Source organism: Carassius auratus, chromosome 45 (genome assembly GCF_003368295.1).
Source record: "Carassius auratus strain Wakin chromosome 45, ASM336829v1, whole genome shotgun sequence".
Lineage (NCBI taxonomy): Eukaryota > Metazoa > Chordata > Actinopteri > Cypriniformes > Cyprinidae > Carassius > Carassius auratus.
The window spans coordinates 4,525,651-4,545,976 of record NC_039287.1 but is presented as its reverse complement, the minus strand read 5'-3'; the positions used below and the strand labels follow the sequence as shown (position 1 = coordinate 4,545,976).

General features: G+C 38.1%; 3 protein-coding genes across 4 annotated transcripts; 1 reads left to right on the top strand and 2 right to left on the bottom strand.

Moving 5' to 3' along the window:
• Positions 1-3,134: 3,134 nt before the first annotated feature.
• LOC113062990 (zinc finger and BTB domain-containing protein 1-like) lies at positions 3,135-9,948 on the bottom strand. Its single transcript, XM_026233112.1, has 2 exons — positions 9,728-9,948; positions 3,135-7,236 (listed from the first exon to the last, which is right to left on the bottom strand). The coding sequence occupies exon 2, from the start codon at positions 7,230-7,232 to the stop codon at positions 5,205-5,207; it is 2,028 nt and encodes a 675-aa protein (XP_026088897.1). The 5' UTR covers positions 7,233-7,236; positions 9,728-9,948; the 3' UTR covers positions 3,135-5,204.
• Positions 9,949-10,850: 902 nt separating this feature from the next.
• On the top strand, positions 10,851-15,632 carry zbtb25 (zinc finger and BTB domain containing 25). Of its 2 annotated transcripts, none has more exons than XM_026233118.1 (3): positions 10,851-11,014; positions 12,243-12,421; positions 13,967-15,632. In XM_026233118.1, exons 2-3 carry the CDS (start codon positions 12,249-12,251, stop codon positions 15,090-15,092), a joined length of 1,299 nt encoding a protein of 432 aa, XP_026088903.1. In that variant the 5' UTR covers positions 10,851-11,014; positions 12,243-12,248; the 3' UTR covers positions 15,093-15,632. The 2 variants fall into 2 exon arrangements, with proteins under 2 accessions (XP_026088903.1, XP_026088902.1); XM_026233117.1 differs by lacking the exon at positions 10,851-11,014 and adding an exon at positions 11,021-11,188 and having other exon boundaries at positions 13,967-15,631.
• Positions 15,633-16,702: 1,070 nt separating this feature from the next.
• Positions 16,703-20,326, bottom strand: LOC113062993 (uncharacterized). Its single transcript, XM_026233116.1, has 2 exons — positions 20,231-20,326; positions 16,703-19,640 (listed from the first exon to the last, which is right to left on the bottom strand). The coding sequence occupies exon 2, from the start codon at positions 19,524-19,526 to the stop codon at positions 18,087-18,089; it is 1,440 nt and encodes a 479-aa protein (XP_026088901.1). The 5' UTR covers positions 19,527-19,640; positions 20,231-20,326; the 3' UTR covers positions 16,703-18,086.

Here is a 20,326-nt window from a genome sequence, read left to right as displayed (position 1 = left end):
GCTTGCGTTGCTTGCTCGCGTTTCTCACGTTGACTATGTAAGGGCCCTTAGTGTGGATTATGTTTTTGTATTAAAGGGTTAGTTCACCCAAGAATGAAGATTTGTCTATCTTCTACCATAGACTGTATAAAAACATGGACGTAGTGTCCGTGACATCACCCGTAGACTCCTGAAAAGCGTTTTTGAAGCTCAAAGTGTGCAGAGTGAGCCATCTTGGCAGCGCGTCACCGCTCGACTCTCCTGGAAAATCGAAAATGGGCAAAAAGGCCAGAGCTGGTTGCTGAAGCCACACCCATCTCACAGTCGTCATTAGGGGCAAAATTAGCCACATAGACCAAAACCATTTTTTGAACCAGGCTGTAAAACTTTTTTTATGCTGTGAAGTTGGGCATTTTAACATAGGGTTAAATCCCTCTTGCAGCCAGCCTCCAGTGGCCAGTCGATGAATTGCAGTTTTAGTCACTTCCTTGTTTGCTTCACCAGAGAGAGCGGGAGATTGCCGCTCGTCTTCTACTCACCCTCGAAACATCCTTGGTGCATGTGACTTTCTTCTTTCAGAATAATCCAGTCGGAGTTATATTAAAACATGTTCTTGCTCTTCCAAGCCTTTCAATGGGGCTAGGTGTTTGTTGTCAACAGTTCAGAAGACGTGGAATAAAGTGTGTGCATCTGTAATAAAACGTCCCTCACACAGCTCCGGGGGGTGAATAAAGGCCCCGTGTAGCAAATCCATGCATTTTTGTAAGATAAATATCCAGATTTCAAACAAAATAAACATTGTTTTCCTTTACTAAAGTAAATATACTTTGTTTCCATTCCTCCTATATTTCCCAGAGGTGCATACGACGCATATGTCTTCCTTCTTCCACCTGCACATTTAGCCTCCCACAGTTAGCATACATTTGAAATCTGGATATTTATCTTACAAAACGTCTTCTGAACTATTGACAAAAAAAATCTGCTTACCCCCATTGAAAGGATTGGAATTGCAAGAACAATTTTTTATATAACTGCAAATGGATTATTATAAAAGAAAAAAGTCACATACACCTATGGACGAATTAACATTTTTGGGTGAACTAACCCTTTAAGCAGTAAAATATTACATCTAAATTCTTGTCTGATGATCAAGAGATTACCGTATACCAACCTAAGAATAAATGTCCCCAATAATATATTTCTGTACTCACGTCATCTGTGTTTTTCTAACAAATGTTTAGAATCAGGGTTGCAAAAGGTTCGCGATTCAGTTTGATTTATTTGAACGGTTCACTCACACAACTCGTTTTTGTGGGGATTTCGGGATACTTTATGACAGAAAACTAAGAGAGTGCCGAATGAGGTGTATATTTATCTACAATCCATTGTAGGAAACAAAACTGCCAAATGTCTTCTAGCAGCTCTTTACTGTATACTTCACTTTACTGTAGACTCGAAACGATGGGCTGGAATTAACACACAATATACAATGTAATCGGAGAACACATAAACCATCTATTACTTATTCAGTAGAAGAGTGCATTTTGACAGCCAAGCCTACACATTAAGCTTCTCAAATGCATTCATGAGGTCAGTTCATAATGTGTTAACGGATGTTACAAACATACTGTAACCATAAGCACAAAACAGCGCCACCAAGTGGATAATCAAAGAGTAACACGAAAGCGCATAAACAAGATCAGGCAGGCAGTGGTGTGCTTTGCGCTTCCAACAAACAAGCAAGAAGAAATACATGCACACGGACAAAAGATAGTAGATTGATTTTCCAATTGCCAAAAATATCTATTAATGAACAATTATAAGGTAGGTAGGGCTGTAACAGGAAGAGTACCGTCAATAAACCCAACAAAGTTTAGTACATTTTACATTAAATGAGCAAATCAATAAATTTGCAATATTTAAAGAAAGATTTGTTTCATTAAAAGCATTCCTTGGTTCTAATGAAGGGTCGTTTTATTAAACCGCTTCTGATGTCTTAGTCAGGTAGACTATTTACCCAATAAGAACGAAAAGTTCCTTCTATGCTAAAGTAATTTGTTTGGACAAATACAGAGTTTGTATGCGTCACAGTAAGCGCCACAAGAGGTTTCCAGGCATCTAGAGATGGTTTCCAAAACCACAAGCTCACTGGCTGCAAAGGCAGTCGAGCTGTTGGAACATGTAGGCATTAAAAGGATTTAACCAGACATAAACTAATTTGAGAGCCTGAGATAGGGGCTGTATAGGCATTTTAAGAAAATAATTTTAGCAAAATACAGGCCATGTATGGGAGGGATGATTCTGTGCTGATATTTAAAGTTCAGCATAAATGTGGCCTAACAGCATTTGTGCGGAATTCCTCTGTATAAATCCCTAAAACAATCTTAATATGATTCTCAGAGAGTGGTACATAAAAAGCTCCCCTAGAACTTTGGGTGAAATAATATGAGAAATGTCACCATCTAGAGGTTAGTGATGGCACTATCCTTCAAACAAACAAACAAACACTGTTATTGTTAGGTCAATGTGTTTTGATTCTGTTTTCCTACAGGCCTATACAGATCGCTTCTTGTTCCAACTTTGCAGCTCAATTTCAGACAGCTTCTAGAGGGCATGATGATTATTATCAGTGCAGCTACTGAACATAATAATATATTTAACTGCCTGCCACTGCATTTCACATGATAACACAGGCTGAAGAAATTGTCAAAGCAATGCATTGTCATACACAATGAAGAAGCATGATGCTCAGTTTATCAAATTAACATTGCTTGCTAACTTTACATAATTAGTAAATAATACAGTAAATAATTAGAAAACTAATTATTTAAATTAACTTTTTTTATTATTATTGTTATTATTAGTAGCAAGCTACTGTGTTTGATATGGTTGGATAAATATAGGGATAAAATATCCCGGATGGGTTTGTAATGATCATTTGCATGGCAAATATTACGCTGCCATTACCCAACAACCAGAAGGTTGTAATAATTCAGCAGGCAGCCTGTAGTCTGACTACAGAAAATACTTCATATGATAAATTAAAATTGTCAGATTAAACAGTAAACACACCTTATAAGTCATGGTTTGCATTCATGTTCATGAATTATCCACGAATTTTGTTTCAAATGCATCACACAAATCAATAATTTTTGGAAACTTTTATTTTTTCTTAAATCCAAAAATGTATAAAACACTGAAGGATTTTTAAAAAAAATGTGATCAAAAAACAATATTTGCATATATTCCTTGCAACATTTCTACCAAACACACACACACAAAAAATATTTTCACTAGGTTTAGATCACAACACAACCCAAATACATTGTTGAACAGCCAGTGTAAATGTCAAAGCTGTTTGTCTGTAAACTAAAATGACGTGCTTGCTTTGGTCCGTAATCATAATTATTTTTATTGAAAACTGATCACAAATGTAACTACCGATGAAGAATGCAAGTAAGCCGCATAAACCTCACCGTAACAAAGTCTTGATATACTTTTTATACAATCTATACATTAAGTCGTTAAGCTGTGTGAGCCTGAATAGGTCAGTTTACTTGAATGGGACAACTTATTTCAGAAAAAAGCGTAGAGCACCAACTGTCTTTTTAGCCAGATTGCCTGCTCTTAATCCAATCATTAACTGTGTTCAGATTAATCTGTATTATCTCATGGCCATGTTGATGGTTCATGGATCACAGCTCCAAAAATCTAGTCTTTAGCCTGTATGAACATCACATGATTAAACATGAAAAACACAAAACCGTAAGAAAAAAAGAATCCGACTTGGCTATTTCACAAGATACAGATCGACAAAGCAATTGTTTATTAATCCAAACGTTATAAATTACCCTACACCCTTGTGCAAGCATTATATGGCATTTCCACATTCGCATCAAGTCACAATAATTCTATAAGGTGTGAACTATCTGAAATGTTAAGACCTCTTATAAACCCATTTAAGCTTTAAAAAAGATGGACCCTAAACAAAAGCATATAGTTTGATTTGCTCCGAACAAAAACTGCATAGGCTGATAAGAATTGTATACCATGTAATCCTTGTTAGAAACAGATTGTGTACAAACTGAAAAAAATGTATAAATCCGTTTATATAACATGAATATCTTTGGGATATTGAAATAACTACACAATAAATGTTGTTTCACTCCATGAAACTGTTCACGACAAGCACACTAAATTAGGGCTGAATTTACAACAGTATGCATAGATTTCTGGGTTTTGTATGAGTTACGATTTAGCAATTACAGCTAGCTGAAAGACATCAACAAGAGTGTTTTTCTCTTTTTTTATAACAGTATTTTTAGTGTTCTGGTGCAAGGAGGGAAAAGTGCCCGCATTCTATTAGCAATCTATTCTCCTTTATTATCTCAGTGCTTAAGAAGAATAGTTTGTCTAAAAATGTCATTTTCCCATGCTCATATCATTCCAAACCTGGCTTTCTTTCTTTTGAGGAACAGAAGAAAATATATTTTAAACAATGCTTTAACATCCCCCCAAAACAACACTGGACCACACTAACTTTCATCGTATGGAGAAAAGAAGTTTATAAAAAGCAGATATTTTTCGAAATATCTTTTTTTTGTGTTCAACAGAAGAAAGTCAGTCATAAAGTTTCGGAACAACATAAGGGAGATTGAATGATGCTGGAATTTTAATTTGGGTGATCGATCCCTCTCAGGGCATTTGATCATGGAGGATTATGACAGGTAACGTCACCAGAGCTGCTGGAACTAATGACAAAATGGAAGCTGTATGTGCTTGTGTTCACTAAAAAAGCACCACCAATAACATAACAAATGACCCCTTTGACAAAAGTTCTCTTAACTACCAATGTTAAACTTGTGTACCATCATTAAAGCTTTGTGAACAGACATTAATTATTGAATGTAAAACTATTAGCCTTGGGCCAGTTTCATAACTACAGACCTATATAGCATTTTCAACTGAAACACCACTGATAGTGTGATTTAGTCAATATCTAGACTTAACCAGTGTCTGGATATCCATCTCGAAGCATCAGAAAATGAAGACAAATGCTTAAAGCACTATATCCCACCAAAAACATCTAGCATCACATCCAGAATTTGCATACACATGGAAAGTGCCGTTGTAAAGGTTACAATTGGTGTCTAAGTGCATAGATTTGGTCTCACATTTACAGTATGGCTTATTTGAAAGAGTCAAGGGTTGCAGAGAGAGAACTCTCATTGTCTCTTGGTGTGCTTGGAGTTGTAGTGGCTCCGCATGTCTTTGCGGAGACGGAACTTTTCTCCGCAAACGCCACAGATGTACAAATGCACATCCATGTGCTTCTCCAGATGTTCGCCGCTGGGGAAAATCTGGAAACACACCTGGCAGATAGTCTCTCCGGCAGACAGATGAGAGATCATGTGTCGCACGTGATCGTGTTTGAGAAATGTACCCTGCTCACACACGGGGCAGACGTACCGCGCCATTCCCTTGTGCATGTCAGTGTGCAAGCGCAGCTGCCGCTCGCGCAGAAACTGTTTCCCACAGGTTTGACAGGTGAACTGCTTTTCCTTGGTGTGCACAGTGTAGTGCTCCCGTAGGTGACACCTTTGGTAAAAGCCTTTGCCGCAAATCGCGCAGAAATGCTTGCGCCGATGGTCTGGATCACCACTGTCTTCCAATAGAACGGGCCGGAATGGCTCCTGCTCCGGACAAGTCAAAGTGTGCTCCACTGCAAGACTTTCACTTTCAAATATCAGCCCACAGAGTGGACAGCGGAAGCCCAGGTCAGCGCCTTCCAGCAAGCTTTCCTCCATAACCTCAGCATCTTCAAGTACAAGCGAATCCTCACCTGGGGAGTCCATCTCGGCCCCTTGGGGTTCACCACATCGCTCTGCGTGCTCTTGCAGCTGCCTGCCTTTAATGAGCACTTGGCCGCACCTTCCACAGGCACAGATATGTCCCATGTGGCTGGATATGTAATGAGCAGACTGATCCTCCTCCGTCAACAGGGCTCCACACAACTCACATGGAATGCACGCGCCATCTTGCTTTTCTTCTTTGATCCGCTGCACCTTTGGATCAGAGATTAATAACCCTGTGCTTTGGCCCTCCAAAGCATCCATGGCAGATACTCTTGGCTCTTCCTCGCTGTCAAACTTCAGCTGGTCTGCAAGATTGTCTTTGTTCACTCTGGTACGAACTTTGCAGCTCCCTACATTATGGTTGCCTACCTTTACAACTTTTATAGTTTCCAAATCGGTCTCAGAATCGTTGTCTCGCTCCACTTTAATGGTTATATTCCTGGAGAAGGTAGCTTTATTGTCCATGCCCGTGGCAACAGACCGGATCACCTTCTCTGTGTCCGGCTTATGGTCTGGCCAGTCCTCTTCAACGGTTCTGTGCTCATCCGTACCCTCTGAGGTTGAGCTCTCATCTTTTCCAGCATCGCCGTAAACCTCTTTGCTAACCTTGGGTGTCTGGAAAGCTTTACGATTGGTGCATGTGAGGATGTGTTCAATGAGGAGCTTTTCACAGCTAAACACAAAACCGCAATCGTCGCAAGTGTACGTACGGCCAAATCGAGGGCGTTCTTTCATGGCAGAGCTTCGGCCTGATGTTCTCTTCCTTAAGTCACACGGCTGGTCTACTACGGTCTCGGAGTGTGGCGGAGGGTGTGGTATGACCACATCTTCAGCAGGCCTGACAGTTGAGATGTTAATGGTCTGACGAGCAGTTGTGGTTGAGGCTTTGGGTGCGCATTCATTCTCAGAAGGGCTTGGTCGCTGCTGCTCAAACATTCGAACGCCGAACATCATCTTGCTTCCCATCACGCTGGATGAGGACGAGGAGCTGGTTGATGAAGAGGACGATGCAGAGGACGAGGGTGTCAGATTGGATGTTCGGATGTCTCTGAGGTCTTCAAGTGAGTCAGGGATGTAGTACATTTGTAGGTAGACCATAGATGATTTCAGCTCTTCAAATTCATAGTGATCCATGACGATTCGGCCAAGGTACATGAGCTGCAGGATGAGATCGAAACATTCTGCGGTGATCTGCATGTTGCTGAGATCAAAAAGTGCAGTCCCCTGCTGATCCCGGATGAACATCATTCTGAAGTAAGAGCTGCAGGCTGCCAGCACGGCCTTGTGGGCCCTGAAATAAATGTCCCCTATAGCAATGCAGCAGTCACAGAGGAAACCCCACTCCCTTTGGTTGTTGAGCTGCTGCAGGACATGCTCACTGTGGCTTGGCCTTGCCATTACCCTGTAAGGAATCATAAAGAAAAACGTAATACATCAGCAAGACACACCTTTGAGGAATCTTTTTTTTCCCCTCTTACAGGCGCCCTTTGGCCATGACTATATCATGATAATATCATGACTATTATGTATTGATTTGTAAAATTAAGAGTTGGTCTAACTGTGGAATGGAATGGCATGCAAAGATCTCAAAATTAGGGATGTAATGATTCACTCAACTCACGATCCAACTCACAATTTTGATTTCACAATTCACGATTTTCTCACAATATTCTTTTTTAACAATGACAGTCACAAAAAAAAAAATAATAATAATTTTGTGAAATTAAAATATAATGAAACTAAATTGAAATTTTAAAACAAACACCAAATCAAATAAGTAAGTTACACAAAATAAAAGAAATCTCTCAATATAAAATATTGTGTTTGTGTCGCGGTCCGAGCTGATAAACGGTCCGCGCTGAGCAGCGCAAATGAGTAACGCAATTTAGTTTCGCTTTCGTTTGCCATTTGATTTTTCTCATATGCAACAGAATATGGCAGCACTTACGAGTTGAACAACATGGTGGTCATGCCATTGCGACTATTCACAAAAATTACTCGCTCCGGAAAAAAAAAATGGTCTCAAAATGGTCTTTGTCTGTGCTCTTTACATTTCCATGCAGAATGAGTAGTTTTCAATCTAAGTTATACTGTATGATTTTTAAACCTGAAGCAAAAACAAAATGGTCTGTCTTTGGTTTTGTGAAACTATACTACATAAAACATATCTGAATAATACAAGCTGAACGAGATGTAGATTCACCCTCTGACAGCAGGTAGCACTGCAGTGAACAGCAATGATACAGTGTTTCCTGGGTTACCACTGTAAACAAAGCAGAGCTTATGAACACTACTTTAATATGCATTGTTCAGAGGCAATATGAAAAGAAAATACCATGTAACTTTTCTAAAGATAGTTAGTTCCTCTCAGAGACACATTTATATGAACTCCTTCTCCAACTGTATCGTTTGGCATCTCAACTGATTTGAATGGTCACATATTTGAATCGATTTTTAAAAAGGCTCGCAGCTAATCTGTACATCCCTACTCAAGATACAATTTGACTATTTTTAAAAACACAACATTTCAGGACGGGAAACTCAAAAGCAGCCAAAGATGTGTGAATGCATTTAAAGCACAATAAAAACAATACAGTAATATTGTGGAATATTATTGCAATTTAAAAAGCTACATTTTCAGCAGCCGTTACTCTATTTTTTATTTTATTTTATTTATTTATTTTTGCAGATTTGGGGGTTCAATAAATGTTTCTTATTATTATAACAGATACATACAGTAGTGCTGCTTATTATATATATATATATATATATATATATATATATATATATATATATATATATATATATATATATATATATATATATATATTTTTTTTTTTTTTTTTTTTTTTTGTGGAAACCATGATACTTTTTAGGTTATTTGATGAATACACAGTTCAAAAGAAAATAATTGATTTTAAATCTATTGTAACATTATACATTTCTTTACTGTTACATTTGATCAATTTAATTTTGCTGAATAAAATACATTTCTTTTTCTTTTCTTTTTTTAATTTTATTGACTGCAAACTTTTGAATGGTAGTTTATGGAAGAAAAATCTAGATAAAATAGACAAAAAATAAATAAATAAAATACGATATGTAATTTCAGTACTGGATGTAACACAATCCTAAGTAATAGCCTGTTGCCAGTTAGCCAACAAATATAAGTGGAAGATAAGACAATATTTTAATATATTATTAATGATAGTTTTAAATATTTTAGGTGTGATTATATTCCTTGCTTTATTATTAATTTTACAAATAAAAAAAATTAAATATGTTGCACTGATTTCTAACCATCTGAGCAACTCAGCAGGTTTAATTCCTCAAGGTCATACTTCGTCAATAAACTCAATTGACTGGGATATAATAATTGAAGGAGTCTAGCGAAATCTTAAGTTTATTTGCAAAAAAATTATCATTCAGAATAAAATAATAAATATCAGACAGCAGAAGATATAAATTGTGTTCATATAATCAATAAGCTTAGTAAGAGTTGGTTTAAATAGTACTTGTTTCCGTCGTTCAGCTCCATTATAAGGCCAAACAGAGAGGTTTATATCCCGCCCTCGCGTTCTCATTGGCCTATTTTAGAGACAGAATCATGCGGGCGTTGTAGCTGTCAATCATACCGCACTTAAAAGTAAAATCAAACTACTTGGACAACATACAATAGATCTGACCATACGATTATCCTCAGGGACAACATTAAGTTTTTAAAGGATCTGTTACTTAAGAGACAGCAGAACAGAATATATCTAACCAATGTCGTAGGGAGATCTCTCACGCAAGCATGCAGTGCCACCCCCGCGCAGCTTCCCGCACATACGCTATGAGCTTCACATTACTGCAGCTCGTGTTTACACGCAAAACACACTGAAAATACTCACCGGCGGTAATGGGCGCTAACTTGTAGCGAACGACAGAATTCAAGTTAAAACACAGAGCGAAGAAGTTCCACCTCTCTTGCCTTCGTCCAAACAAAAACTTAGGACGAGAATAGCTAATCTCGAGGGCGAAGCCCCTTCTGTGTAGCGCGGATGAAAGAACTTCCGCACAGCCGCTCTGCGAGCTCTATCACCGCACTGAGATCCGGCCCCGCTCACGCAAATCCAGCACGCCCCAGCACGCGCAGCACAGTGAAAATGCAACCAAACCATGTATGAAAATATGCTCTTCAAGACGAGCCCTTGCAGTAACATTCGTGGTGAAAACGAAATAGAATAATGTTACAATGCAGACGTATAGCTCATTTGCCACAATAACTACTTTCAAATCATTTTTTTATGTGTAGGCCTATATATATATATATATATATATATATATATATATATATATATATATATATATATATATATATATATAAATTGCTTTCCTCTGTGTTGCTGGCATTACCATCATGCCAAGCATTTTAGAGATCTGAATTTCTGCAACAACAAAAAAGGTTGTTGAGAATTGTAATTTCTTGTTTAAACATCAGAAATGTCACTATTTTTTTTTTTTTACATTATCACAGCTTTTATAGGTCATAAACATGTTTTAATTTAAAATGTAAATTTTTACATAATTGCAATTCTCAATTAGCTATACAAATATAATAAAATCTTATAATATTATAATATAATTATTAAAATAATTATACTTTTTTATATACATTCAAAGTCAGTTGACTGCTTGCTAACTTGTGTCCAAGAATTTATATATATATATATATATATATATATATATATATATATATATATATATACATATATATGTAAAAGGTCATTAGCGTACCATCACGTTATACCACTTGCAACACTAATCGTAAATAAATTAACACCATAACTGACACTTTAAACCAAAATCCACCTGGTTAGATCTTTATTGCATATATGATAAATGTTGGGAAACAGATACGTTTATTTTTTAAATTATTATTTAAATTATTATTCAAATTGGTAAAGTTGTTCCTACATAAGTGTCTTACAATAAAACAAATTCACGAGCGCCTCTGAAGGTCTGTCAGACCATTTAGCAAAACTGGCTCTGCTCTCTCGTCTAGATGCACGTTGTCATACTTCATGCATTTCGGTTCAGTGACTTTTCCCACACTAGATAACTGCTATAGTCTATTTATATACATGCGCCTTAGTCTTCCTTCGACATAGAAGAACAAAAACGCAACGAACGTGCATGTAAGTACGAGCAAAGCGTTTGCATCGCATGTTTCCACTATGAGTGTGTCTGGACCAGCTAATGTACAGTACGGTCACGTGACGGATAACAAGCTAAGCCGTAAATCGCTTTTAGGAAGAACCGCGAGTCCATAAGAGAATTTTCCTGCTGCAACACACACGAAATTATAGTTGGTAAGAACACATTTTTTTGGGACCGTGTTAATGCATTATGTCTGTGCGTTGGTGCATGTATGTTTTGTTGGCCAAGGTGCATGAAAACGTACACTGTTTCTTCGACAACACTTGATCGGTGTAGACCAGACGTGTGAAAATTACGATTCTGTCGTGGACAAATCTGGGATTCTGTACATGCAGATCACACACGCATGAATTACATAGGCTACACGCTCTTTTGTGTGTTATCCATCCATTTGTGACATTTCCCTATGCGACGAACAATTGCTGTTTGTAAATGTCCTTTTGTGTAATAATTTTAAGAAATCGCTCTCAGTTATTGTGATCAGGTCGACACACAATGATTTTAAAATGTTACACTGTAAACATTACAGACAAGCCAGTCGTTGAGGTCTCTCCGTTCATATTATGGAAAAAATAATAATAATACGATTACATTCTGCTGTAGATTAAGTTATACATTACGAAAAACGTGCAATGTAGTTATTATGGATTTTCTGAATAATATGTTTTATAGGGAATGTAAGAATGCCATTTACCAAAGCATTGTCATAGTAGGTTTCACTGAGAAAAAAAAAGGGAAATCCTATCCAGATGTAAACAGCTGGGTAGTCTCAAAAATGTTTAAAATATGATGTCTATTTTGATCGATAGAGGCCGCCAGTTACTCATACAACTAAGGCTCTTCAGAGACTCATTGGTTGATTCTGGTACTTGCTAGTTCATCATGTTAAGAGACATTTGGGACAAAAAATTTTTTCTGGAAAGACAAAAAGGAGAAATCTAGTTTAAAAGTATATGCCTTGGTATTCATAGTGGTTTCATGCATTTATTATTGTTATTTTTTGTGCAATTTATTTTAAAAATAAAAAATGTCAAATCTACAATATCAATATCAGTAAGTTTTTCATAGAGTTGCTGTATTTCACCTGAACAAAACATGATATAGGTAAATGCTAGTATTATTAATACCTGCTTATAACATACAGCAGAGTAAGCTAGTCAATTTAAGCATAAGAATTTATTTGTTTTGTCTTTGATTTTGTTAAAGGTTGAGATGGACGTGTCTGGCCACAGTCTGTTCCTTCTGCAGCAGTTGAACGTCCAAAGGGAGTTTGGCTTTCTGTGTGACTGCACTGTTGCCATTGGTAACGTATACTTCAAGGCTCATCGTGCAGTCCTTGCTGCCTTCTCAAACTACTTCAAAATGATCTTCATCCACCAGTCCAGGTTAGTGAATGTTTCTTGAAGACTGAAGGGTCACTGGTTCTGATTATCAAGTAAGCATGGGGAGGAAGTCAAGATAGATTGATGAATATTAAAGGTTTCATAATAATAATACAGACCAAATGTTTGTTATTAACCATACTTTAACCCTCTTGGCGCCACGGTCGAGTTTACTCGACAAGATGCGGCACTGAATAAAACGGCCAATTTTGTCAAATAGGGTGTCAAATTTCATGCAACCTCCCCTGCACCAGATAGCAGACATGTAATACTTCATCTCTGACTGAAAAAAACGTCATGGTCTTATACAAAATCTCCGAGATAGAGCGCATTGAATCAGTGGGAAAAGAGCGGAGCTTGTGTGAAAGTGAGCCATTTTATCTGACCAATATTGTCAACGTCAGCGAGTATTGGCATTAGATTATTATTATTATCATTATTATTATTATCTAATGGCATCAATAAAGCTTCAATAAAGCCCCAATGAGGTGTTGGGACTTCTATTCGCGGACACTGATTCTGAAGTGGAATATCTGCATCCAGAAGATGACGGTGATATTGAAAGTGAAAGTATAGCCACCAAGCACAGACGGTGAATCCTTTGCCCAATGTAAATAAATGGTCCTTTGCCAAATGTCAGAGGTGTGAACAATGTTTGCCGGGGTCGGAGTGTTCATCGCAAAATTAGCAGGCGTGTTATTGTTGCGGGGACAAGGCGGGAGATTTTTACCGCGCTAGACATGTATATTTGTCTTCTGACCGCACCTCTCCGCAATCGCGGACACAGTATTGTAGTGGAGACTTTGTCTAATGCCACTGGGTATGTTAGACGAGGTCGAAGTATTCATAGTACAGTTAGGAGGCAAGGTGGGGAGTCGCAATGACACTGACAGTAGTCCGAGATGTGCACACTCGGCGCATGCGCGAGGCAGATCTGGCCGCGCTGCTCATAGCAGAAGCAGAGGCGATGTGACACTGGGCATAGATTTTGAACTAAACAGGTCTTGTCTACTTGTGTTTGTGTGTCATATGAATGATATATATGTGCCTCATACATGGAATCAGAGTGCCTGCATGTAGTCAAATGAAAATCCCAACCGCTAGCCTACATGCATTCGGTTTGTTTCTACCATTTATTAGTAATGATTTACACAGTTTGTTTACTACTTACTATTTACCTGAGCATTCAGTATTTTGCAATATAGCACACAGAAGGTGAGGGACATTTTTGGGGGGAAAGAAGTGATGCATTTTATCATTTAAACATGTGACTTTTCATGAAAATTCTATAATTCAAGATGACCACCCCCATATGACGTCATAATATGCAAATTAGATGGGGAAATAAAATCCCTACATAAACATTGGGTCATCCTTAATATTTTTATAATTTACAGAAGTTCTCTATCTTTTATAAATTTTACCATATAGCCTTTTGAAATTAAGATGTCAAAATCGAACGTTTTAGGAAAAAACCTCTGGCGCCTAAAGGGTTAAAGGATTAATACATAGCTGATGTTATTTTTGATGACTTTCTTTCTTTTTCAGTGAGTGCATTAAGATCCAGCCTACAGATATTCAACCAGATGTCTTCAGCTACCTTTTACACATCATGTACACAGGCATGGGTCCCAAACAACCCGTAGACCAGGGCAGACTTCAAGAAGGTATCAAGTTCCTCCATGCATACCAGCTCTGCCACAAAACAGGTGAGGGTGGCCCTGATGCATCCTCTGAACCCCTCCGTATGTCCAACCTGTATGGCATCCAGATATCTTCACAGTTGGCCAGTAAAGAGAACTCGGGCATGAAGGCTGGTGGTTCACGGGACCCTGAGGATGGCCGCTCCAGCACTAGGGCTGATCGCACACATGGCCGTTTAGCTCTCGCAGTAGGGCTGGAGGGCATTACATCTGAACGACAGCCTCAAAGCTTCCGCGCCGCATCCTCAGTGGCCTCGGGGGATGACTCTGACATTTCGGCACGGATAAAACAGGAAAGAGCAGAGGAGGAAGAACAAGAAGGTGACAAAGAGCCTTGCTCTCTCTCCCCAGCTCAGGTGAGCCCCTGTCAAGCAGGTCTATTTAAAGATGGCCCTCTAGCGCTTTTATGCCCTCGGTGCGGTGAACGCTGTCTGTCACCTGAAGGCCTACAAGAGCACCTATTTACCCACGCAGCCTGTGCCCTCGAGCCTAGTGGTCTAATGGAAGGCCCTTCAGAAGACAAAACCAGGGAGCACAAGTCCCTAGAGGAGAGGCCTCCTCACAATGAGCGCATAGACTCTGGCAGTCTGGAGGAGGCCTTACGGCAGAGTCAGGCCCTGGCAGATGAGCTTGCCGTGGAACTCAGACGAGGTGGTGGGACTGGATGGAGCGGCAGCCCGTTGGCAGCCTTCACACGAAAACGAAAGATGGCCTGTGCCGTCTGCAACCTTCGCTTCTCGCAGAAGAGCCAGCTGCAGGAGCACATGTTCGCACATGTGGGCAAGCCACTGCGATACCATCGCTACAGCCGCTTCTGCGGGCAGCTGCTCCATGGCTGTGAGGGCCAGCCAGATATTACCACAACCACAGGAGAGGAGGCAGCCAAGGACACTCAGGATAACGGCAGCTCCTGCTACTCACTGGACTCTGAGGTCTCTCAGGAGAGTGTGGACGCAGTGACTGTGGAATGATGTAGTGTTTGACATATATTCATGCAAACACACAATGACTGTTAAAGGAATATCTGGATTTAGTACAAGTTAAGCTCAGTCAACAACATTTGTTGATTACAACAAAAATTAATTTCCACCTGTCCCTCCTTTTCTTTTTCTTTAAAAAAAGAGCAAAAATATGTTACAGTGAGGCATTTACAGTAGGAGTGAATGGGCATAATCCATACATGTAAAAAAACTCACTGGTTTAATAAGACATAAACAAAATATGTTAACATGATTTTAATTTGGGGAAAAAATATCTTACCTTTTCTGTGTAAAGTTGTATCTAATTTTACAAATTCCATGACATAAAGCATAAAGCCTATGGTGTGGAACTTCAGTTTTTACACATAAGCTGGAGTATGCGTACAGTGCTTGTGAGTGTGACATACATCATTTTTAACAGAATAATGTATATGTTTTTTAAAGAATCATGTTTCTGCTTTTAATTCCTCCAGAATTGGTCCCCATTCTATTACATTCCAGTATGCCTCGCGGTTTTTTCTTGTCAAAATTGTCAAAATTGCTTTGTGTTAACATTATTCTTTAAATTATGTTGATTGAGCTGAACTTCTATTAAACCCCAAATTTTCCTTTAACAAATTTAGTTTTCTGTCTCAGCACTTCTGTCCTGTCACAAAAGTCCTTGTCAATGTTAAAAAATGAGAATTTTGGGTTGCACTTTATTTTACAGTCTGGTACTAACTTGTATTTATAGTGTACGTACAGTGTATTTATCTACGAAAGTTCTGGTAACACAAGGTACAGTAACTACATGGGGTAGGGTTAGGTTCAGGGTTAGTACCTAGTTATTACATAGTTATTGTAATTACTGTAATAAGTACATAGTATGTACATGAGGAACAGGACTGTAAAATAAAGTACTACCTAATTTTGTTTAAAACTTAGTGTTGATGATTGTAGTGTTGTTGTATAATGATGTTGCTGACTCTTGGGTGACTGAACACTTTTGGATCAATTATATATTTTAAAAATAAGGATAAGATTGACAAGCATGTGCGTGTGAAACTCAAATAGCACTTTTAAGTGCCACATTTGACCACAATCAAAATATTTGTTTTCAGAGGCCTGCCTAAGATAATAATATGATTATTTTTGACCTAATGAGTGAAACTGAGCATATATTCTAAACAATTTCTTCCCTAAATGGAATTTACTATCCAAAACTGGTTCAGTGCCTTAGAATATTTTTGCCAAACATTTCTGTAAAGAAAAGCACTATTGCTCAGCCAGTTGAACCAAATCCAGCAGTATTTCATTTTTCAAGTTAACAGTGAACAGTGCCTATTTGTGCAAAGTTGTCCAAGACGTCTACACAATCAGAATAATCTATCAAATGAATGTGTGCAACTGGTGCTTTTCTAAAAGCTTTTTGATATGTTGAAAGACTTTCACAAACACAAGAGTATAATACAAGTTTGCTAACAGTCTTACTACATAAATTGAGACATAACTAGAGAGATGGGACAATGCCACTGTAAATGTCTAATATACCACTTCCTGACAAATAAAGCAATGGCACATTCAGTCATGTTTCAAAAGCAGACAGGTCATTTTCAAAAGCTGAGACATAAAAAAATGTTTTATTTAGAATGAACGATCAGTTTCAAGACATCACTGATGGTATACATGGTTTCTTTGTGCTGTATTCGAACTGTCAAAGCACCACTTTTTGCAGTTATATCCGTTGAATAATTGAGGCTGGTGTACTGTGATGAGTATATTAAATCAGCAAAACTTGCATTAGTGTTATTTGTGTGATGTGTGTAGTGTATTTAAATAGTCCCTTTCGATTTCATTCATTATCATCACTCCGTGCCACTGTGTGATAATGTGTTTGGGTATTTTTTTTAATAAATGGCACATTGAATAAACTGTGTTTTATAATGCATCTGCTTTGTTCACTTGTCATTGGTTTCATTGGCACTGATTAGGGATTGTGTACCCCAAATTAAAATTCTGTCTTCATTTACTCACCCTCACATCATTCCAAACCTGTTGTATGATTTTATACAGCTTAGAAAGCAAACATGATATTTTGAACAATGTTTAATGTTTCTGGTCTATACAATGAAAGTCAGCGGGGTTCATTGTTGTTTTGGGCCCGACTGACTTTCATTGTATGGACAGTAACATTCTTCAGATGATGCTCTTTTGTGGTTTGCCGAAAGAATAAATTCATACAGGTTTTCAATAACATTGGGGTGAATAAATTATGACACAGTTTACGTTTTGGCTAAACTATCCTGTAACTGATTTTCTTGTAGTAACATCTTATTGCCACAAGAGAGTAGCATGTAGTCACAAAAGTAAACATTATCTCTGCTGCCAACTCTGAGTAATCATCTTTAAGCGTTTCTCCCAAGCTTGTTATGTACAGTATACAGTCTATAGTCTACAGTCTACATAACATCTAACAAGTTCACTGTAGGCTTCAGTCAGGACCTCATTTAAATATGAAAAGAACATCCAGTGTGCACACCTGGGTTCTCAGACCACTTATTTTCATAAAAACGTTGCCCTTAATGTTGACGGAATGGAAAGGAGTTTTACACAACAAATCATTAGCATGTGGCTCAGTGCCTTCTGAGAGTCATCTGTGGGATATTCATTGCTATAGAAACTAGACTGCAATAACATGGGAAATAATATCGCAGTATAAAAAATAAGAACAATAGAAGGTAACATTAATGACAATATGAGGTTAATCATGCAAGTACAAATTTAAAGCATTAAAATTACATAAAATTACAAACTTTTCCACAATCTGACACCAGTTATTACAATTATCATAACAAACATTCCCAATGTTTAAACAGCCTGAAATGTCACCTGACATTTAATCATGTGAAAATCATCTTCTCTTTTTTTCAGGTTATACACAGCTTTATTTATAGCATCTTACAGAAACATGAAACCATTTGCCGAATAAAGAATATGAATGTGTGTTTACGCATGGTCCAAACTTATCTGATTATGCTGCTGCTCGATTGTGAGTTGCTCCACAGCACCACGAATGGCTGCTTGCACCATAGAAACTGCCGTCTGAATCAGTAAGGGCTCATTACACCGGCTGTGGTCCAGTTCAGGAGACACATTTACTTCAGAAGGATGTAGTGTGTTGTTTATTCTTAAATGTTGCCAGGACCCATTCATGGTAAGACCTTCAAAATATGGTGCCTCATTCATGTTCTCTTCCTCCGATGAGCATGCATGCTCTATAGTAATCACTGGCCTGCATTTGACACAAGTTTTACTAGGCTTCTCAATTAAGACTAGCAGTTCACCAACTGATGATGTGCCTGCAAACTCAGAGTCGAAATTACGGCCACTGCAACACAATGGAGGAACCTCAGAATCCAAAACACTAGATTTTAACACCTGCTTTTCATCCTCATTAAAATTAACATCTTGGTCAGGACGTGTTTCCTTCACATCCGAGTGGCCAGCATCGATGTTTCTGTTAACGCTTACTTCTGCACTGAATGAAAATGTCTCTGGAACGCTTTTACCTTTTATGTCTTGTTCTTTCTTTCGGTTCTCTTCTTTTGTGACACTGGAAATGTCCAAAGCAGCCGCAGGTGATTGATTCAGTTGATCGGCTACTTCTGTGTGTGACGCACTGGAAGCATTACACTCAAACTGATCAATAGGAGATGCTTTCTTTCTTCTTGGAAAGATTTGGTAGATCTTTTTAAATGTCAAACCTTTTGGTGCCGTTATCTCGTGAAAAACCATGCTATTGTCTTGCTCTCTGCATCCCCTTCCTACATGTAGATTTACTTTGGATGTGGTAGATCTCTTAGAAATGGGCCACACTGAGAAGAAGGCCCTAGTTTTACTTTTCCCATTAGGAACTTCCTTGTTTGCACTCAGTTTATTCTCATCCATGGAGTTACACTGTTGAGCTTTGTTTCTGTTCTTCTTTGTTTTTTGAGGATTCAAAGTCTCGTTTTCAGTTCTATCTGATTCCTTCATCTTTCCACATCTTAGGAGTGAGGAAAACGTCCTTTTAATGGATGATTTTGAAGTGCTTCTGGTTATTTTTGTTTTACTTTCCATATTTTCATCTTTGCTTTCACTCTGCTCCAATGTTACAAGAATTCCTGAGGTATCTTCTGGAGCAGCTGATCGGGATTCCTTCTCCTCTGAGGGTTTTTGAGGGCTGTGGTGGGTAACAAGTGAGGGCTGATTTCCATCATTATCTTGATAAGTATTCTCTGCTGTGCCATCACAACTTTTAGCATGTCTTTGCCTTCTCTGAGATCTACCTTCCAGTTTCTCCATTGATTTTGACTTCCCCAGCAAAAGTCTCGGGGGACCCGTCAGTTTTCTTTTCAAACCCACCTTCTCCTGACTACTGGATAATTCTGTCTCTTGTGTGGACATGGTTAATCAAAAAAGAACCAAAGTCAATAATAGTCCACACTGGCAATACTGGATCAATTACACAAGTGGGTGTTTTCTCCGTTTACATACTGTCAGCTTAAAGATGTGGCGATGCTGCAAACCAACACAAAACATCGTCTTGGTGAAGTTAAAGGTTTTCTGTATTCCACTTGTTGGTTGAAACATATGTATTACTTGATTTGTCTTCAATGATGAGCTTTTTGATATATTATTCATCTAAAATGTTAATCTTTGAGTATATTTTGATCATGCTCATAGATGACACATGAGCTGTGCAATGTTTACAGCACAAACAACATGAATACATACTGGGTGTGACACCGGTGAAAAGTCTCTTTAAAAACATCCTTTATATGAAGAATTCAGTAGGCGTTTTGCTAACAGGTGCTAACAGTAAAAGTAAACTAAAAATACGATTATTACAAATAACTTTATTTCCCAACACTTTTTTAAAATGATAGGCTACAGGAATAAATATAGCTATCTCAGTATAAGTAAAAACTCGAAGACTATTCGGATAACACCATATTTTTGTTTGTGACGTTTGTAAATCTGTGACGAATGTAAACGGTCATTACTTTATCTTAATCTTAATGATGATAACATATAACTCATAACAAGTTAACTTTGATATAAAAAGTGCTACAACAACGTACGAATTCATGATAAGTTAAAACACCTACCTGTAAAGTGGAGGGCACGACGTAAACTATTTTCACGGATGAGATTCAAAGAGCGTTTATGAATCCCCTCACGGATCTGCGCGCTCGGAAACTTGA

Coding starts and splice junctions, on each gene's coding strand:
- LOC113062990 (XM_026233112.1), bottom strand. CDS start 7,232: ATGGCAAGGCCAAGCCACAGTGAGCATGTCCTGCAGCAGCTCAACAAC.
- zbtb25 (XM_026233118.1), top strand. CDS start 12,249: ATGGACGTGTCTGGCCACAGTCTGTTCCTTCTGCAGCAGTTGAACGTC. Junction 12,422..13,966: donor ATCTTCATCCACCAGTCCAG/GTTAGTGAATGT, acceptor TTTCTTTTTCAG/TGAGTGCATTAAGATCCAGC.
- LOC113062993 (XM_026233116.1), bottom strand. CDS start 19,526: ATGTCCACACAAGAGACAGAATTATCCAGTAGTCAGGAGAAGGTGGGT.